The sequence below is a fragment of the Bison bison genome, unplaced genomic scaffold (assembly GCF_000754665.1).
Source record: "Bison bison bison isolate TAMUID 2011002044 unplaced genomic scaffold, Bison_UMD1.0 scf7180017864091, whole genome shotgun sequence".
Taxonomy (NCBI): domain Eukaryota; kingdom Metazoa; phylum Chordata; class Mammalia; order Artiodactyla; family Bovidae; genus Bison; species Bison bison.
Window position 1 is genome coordinate 638,907 of NW_011494663.1, and position 4,345 is coordinate 643,251.

Genomic DNA, 4,345 nt, shown 5'->3' on the forward strand with positions numbered 1-4,345 from the left:
AGGCGGGGGGAGGAGGGGGCAGCTCGCTGGGCGAGCAAACCACGGGCTTCCTTCCCGCCCGAGGCGGCTCGCAGTGAAAGAGCACTGAGATGGAGGCGGTTGGTCTCCGTAGAAGGGGGTCTCGTTTCTGTGTCCCTAGGGCCCAGCAGGTTCGGTGGATGAAGGAAGGAAGGGCCCAGCTGGCAGGTGAATGGGGCGAGGTGTTATTGAGGAGTGGTCATTTCTGTGTAGTTGTGTATTGAATAAATGAATGAGGAAGTGACATCTAAAGGGAAGGAAGGGAAGGTCTCAAAATAGGAGAGCTGGTCTCAGACCAAGGGCTGAAGTTGCCGCACCAGATATGGGGCCTGACAGTTGGGCAGCATCAAGAAATACCTGCTGAATTAATGACTTGGGGGGAATGAGGAAAGTACTGACACCGGAATGTAGGGGTAGGGGCAGAGGCAGTGTCACCTCTGGTATTAAAGAATCATCTTCGGAAAGGTTCCCAGAGCTCAGTTCAACGAAAGGGCTGGTGGATATTTGGTGAACTGAACGACAAGGATGGCGCCAGTGTTTCAAAGGTGAGGAAAGGGCTAGCCTCCAAGAAGAAGAAACTGGAAAGGGAAGACTCCGGGGGTGGGGCTACGTACCTAAGGACTCCGCTGGATGGGCGGGCGATGGCATTCAGGTTCTGCGAAGTCCAGAGGGAGAGGGCTTCATCGTAGAGTGGGACACAATTCTGGGGGAAAGACAGGAGGCAAGAGCATGAGGCTTCAGAGAACACTGTCCAGACTCCTAGTGGAGATCACTGTGGTCTCTGTGGGGGCAGCTTAAGAGGAGACACTCTGATAAGGAAGCAAGGAGGATGACAAAGGTAGATATCAGAGTCAGTCCGTGCTACTGGAAGGAGTCCAAGGGCTAGATGCTGCCATAGTGGTGGCCACAGACCTCTGGGTCCTGGTCTCTGAGGGTTGGAAGGGGGCCTTGGTACCTCCTTGAGGTTCTGGTAATGAGGGCTGGCATTCTGTATCGCTGAGAGAAACATCTGAGACACTGTGTGGTACAGGAATCTGTACTGCTCCTGGGGTGGTGGGTAGAGGGGAAGACAGGTCATTGAGAACGGAAGACAAGAGCAGAAGGGATGTGTCCTTGGAATAGGGAGACCCTGCTCACACCTCTGTCTGTATGGCCAGAGGCCGCTGCTTCCGAATCTCGAGGACCACACTGAAGAGGCTGAAGTTAGGTGGGATCATCTAGGGCAGAGAGACGGGCACATGAGAAAGACCTCGTGGGCACAGGACGCACACTTCACGTGCATGCCCTCTTCATACCTGGGTCAGAAGCAACTGTCTCACATAATCCACAGTGCACAGGACACCTGTTCGCCCGCAGCCAGCACTGACAAGTAAGAATCAGAATGAGCTCGACCAGGGCCTTCCTGCAACCCATTTTAAAGGGGACATTTGGGGTGGGGGGCAGGGGGTGAAGGGCTTAATTAATGGAGGGGCCCCTGCAGCACTTTTTGGTTCCCAGTATCCCAGGTTATAATTTGAAAGGAAAAACTTTTTAACTGCTGATATTTGTTTAGCATCAGCTGTGTACTTATTCCCCAGCAGACAGTCTGTGCTCAATAAATACTGACAATTTCAGTTGCAACTTTAGCGAGTGTGGCCTCAGGTTTCTTAAAGTAGGCATTCGAGAAACTGCAAGACTGGCTCCAAGTCCTGCACTATTCTTCCCTGCCTCCCTCCCCAACTACCATCCCCTCTATCTCACCAGATCCCCATAAAGCCCATTTATTAAACCTGCAGTGGACACAGAGGGGGTTGGGACCAGATCCCTGGAGGTGCCGAGCTTTCTCAACCATGGCAAGCACATTGTCAGGATTGCTGGGGACCCCTCTGTCTGGCCAGGACATATACTGCAGCTGGGACACTGACCGGGATTCCTGAAACATGGAAAATGAGAGGCAAAGAATAAAAAGAGAAAGAAAACCATATATTGAGCAATATTTCATGTTAGCCCTATTCTCCGCATCTTCCATTTAAATGAAACAGATAATAACTAAACAGAAGGGTACTATTGTTAATGCCCATTTTACAGATAAGAAAGCAGAGACAGGAAGCTCTCACCATGTGGAAGTCTCCTCCTCCCCTTTCAGTACCTTCTGGAAGGTGACCTGCAGAATCCTGAGTTTGATGTCTGGATTCAGCCACATCTCCCTTGTCTGTGGATATGGGGCATGTGGGAAGAGGGCAGAGAAAAAAGATCACAGGTGCCAAAAGACACATTTTCAGGAAACAGCATTTCTGATTAAAAATTTTAAAAAAGTAGTTCACTGGTGGCCTAGCGGTTAGGATTCTGGGCTTTTTCTGCCATGGCCTGCTTCAGTGCCTGGTCAGGGAACTGAGATCCTGTCAGTCATGCAACAGAGTCCTCCCCCCACCAAAAAAAAAAGAAACACCTATTTCTAAAAATTCATTTAGTCCAAATATCCCCCATGGCTTCTGTGAAGGAAACATTTTACATAAGGGAGAAAGAGAAACTATGAGCTAGTTCCAACAAGCTCATTTACAGTGAAAGAAAGAAATGTCTTTTGTTAGTTTGCTTGTATTTATCAGTACCAATTGTTTTTATAACCTATGAGAGATTTTTCTGAGTTCTTCTGAAATGGTAAGGGAAATAAGAATTTTAAGAACCTAATCAGGTACATTTATATTTACAGAGATAACCATGATAGTAGTTAAAATGCAAAATCAGTGTATAATGAGTTCTGACTATTTGCATGCTAATACCAGAGAGCTCCCTGCAGTGTGAGGGGGACTGTGGGGAAATTGTTCATTCTTTCAAGCCCAGCCCAAAAGCTTTCCACTCAGAATCTTCTGTGAAAGACAAAATCCAAGACTTCATAAAGTGCTGTTCCCACCTCTGCCCCAACTCACCAGAGTGATGCAGAAAGGCCCAATCTGCAGTGGTTCCTGTTGTAAGGCCCAATAACGCTCACACTTTTTCTGCAAAAGACAAGGGGAAACAAGCAGGGACTGAAGAGGGGGACTCTGCCTCAGAGTTCATTTTAACATGTGTACCACCCCTTGGAACAGCCCAGCTTGCTCGTGGAAGCACAGAGAACAGCAGCATCTCATCAGTAAACACAGACTCAGTGGAGATGTGAGCTTCTGACTGTGCAGGAGGAAGACAGTCCAGAATATTCTCCTACTGTAAGCAACTAAAAACCTGGAAAAAAATGTATGAGCTACTATTTTCAGACACTGGTCCACATGCATTTGCAAGACTGTGATCACTGAACAAAGGGAAACACATGAGTGAAACCCTATGAGTTCCCAAGGTTACTGCCTAGAGGCAGTAACCAGGCTGCAGACCATGAAGGGTCTGATGATCCCACTAGTTGAGAAACCAGAAATCTTGGCTCAGGGAGACCAAGACAGAGTTCTTGAAAGAACAGTACTATGCAAACAAAAGCAAAGAACACCAGAAGTCTGCATGGGGTCCCCTTGAGTCTTTAGCTGATAATTATCTGGGCACATATGACACGAAACCCCATGAAGCTAGGAAAGAATAACTTCCCATGAAAGCGTAATAGCTACAGAACTATAAGATGAACATTTCCTAGAGCTCACAATGGAACAGAAATAATTTACATTTCCTCCAGCCAGAGTGGAGACCTGATTGATTAAAAAGGGCATTCGGTAAGGAACAAGACACCACACATTAGTAAGTAGAATGAACTTAGTTCTAGAATAAAGGCTTCTTTAGATGTACCCTTAAAAAGCTTAAAAATAAACCTTAAAATGATCAAATATCCAAAAATAACTGCCTTCCCAAAAAAGTTCCAACACTTTTTTTAAAAAGTTCCTTTTTAAAGGAAAATAACAAGATCTAAAATTTATCAATACTTGTGTAAAATTTGGGCTTCCCATCTGGCACTAATGGTAAATAACCCACCTGGCAATGCAGGATACATAAGAGATGCGGGTTTGATCCCTGGGAAGATCTCCTGGAGGACGAAATGGCAACCCACTCCAGTATTGCCTGGAGAATCCCCATGGACAGAGGAGCCTGGCAGGCTACAGTCCATAGGATCAAAAAGAGTCAGACATGACCCAAGCAACTTAGCAAGTGAATATTTAAAATATTAAGCATCCAATAAAAATTTACTAGACATACAAAGAAGCAAAAAATATGACCTACACCCAGGAGATAAGTCAGTCAATAGAAAAAGACCCAATACAGATGAGGAAAAAAGCAGACAAAGACTTTAAGACAGCTTTTATAAATATGTTCAAAGATGAAAAGGAAAAACATGAATGTGATGAAAAAAAAAAAAAAAGATGTAAAAAAGACC

General features: G+C 45.8%; 1 protein-coding gene across 1 annotated transcript in view; it reads right to left on the minus strand.

Annotated features, from left to right (window-relative positions):
* PTPN18 (protein tyrosine phosphatase, non-receptor type 18 (brain-derived)) overlaps positions 1-4,345 on the minus strand; it is a gene marked incomplete at its 5' end in the record, with an annotated part of 16,780 nt that overhangs the window by 1,674 nt on the left and 10,761 nt on the right. The window contains 7 exons of the mRNA XM_010838119.1: positions 503-721; positions 974-1,063; positions 1,158-1,235; positions 1,314-1,380; positions 1,788-1,930; positions 2,147-2,209; positions 2,925-2,993. Coding sequence (XP_010836421.1) covers positions 503-721; positions 974-1,063; positions 1,158-1,235; positions 1,314-1,380; positions 1,788-1,930; positions 2,147-2,209; positions 2,925-2,993 — 729 coding nt within the window. The remainder of the gene's footprint in view (positions 1-502; positions 722-973; positions 1,064-1,157; positions 1,236-1,313; positions 1,381-1,787; positions 1,931-2,146; positions 2,210-2,924; positions 2,994-4,345) is intronic.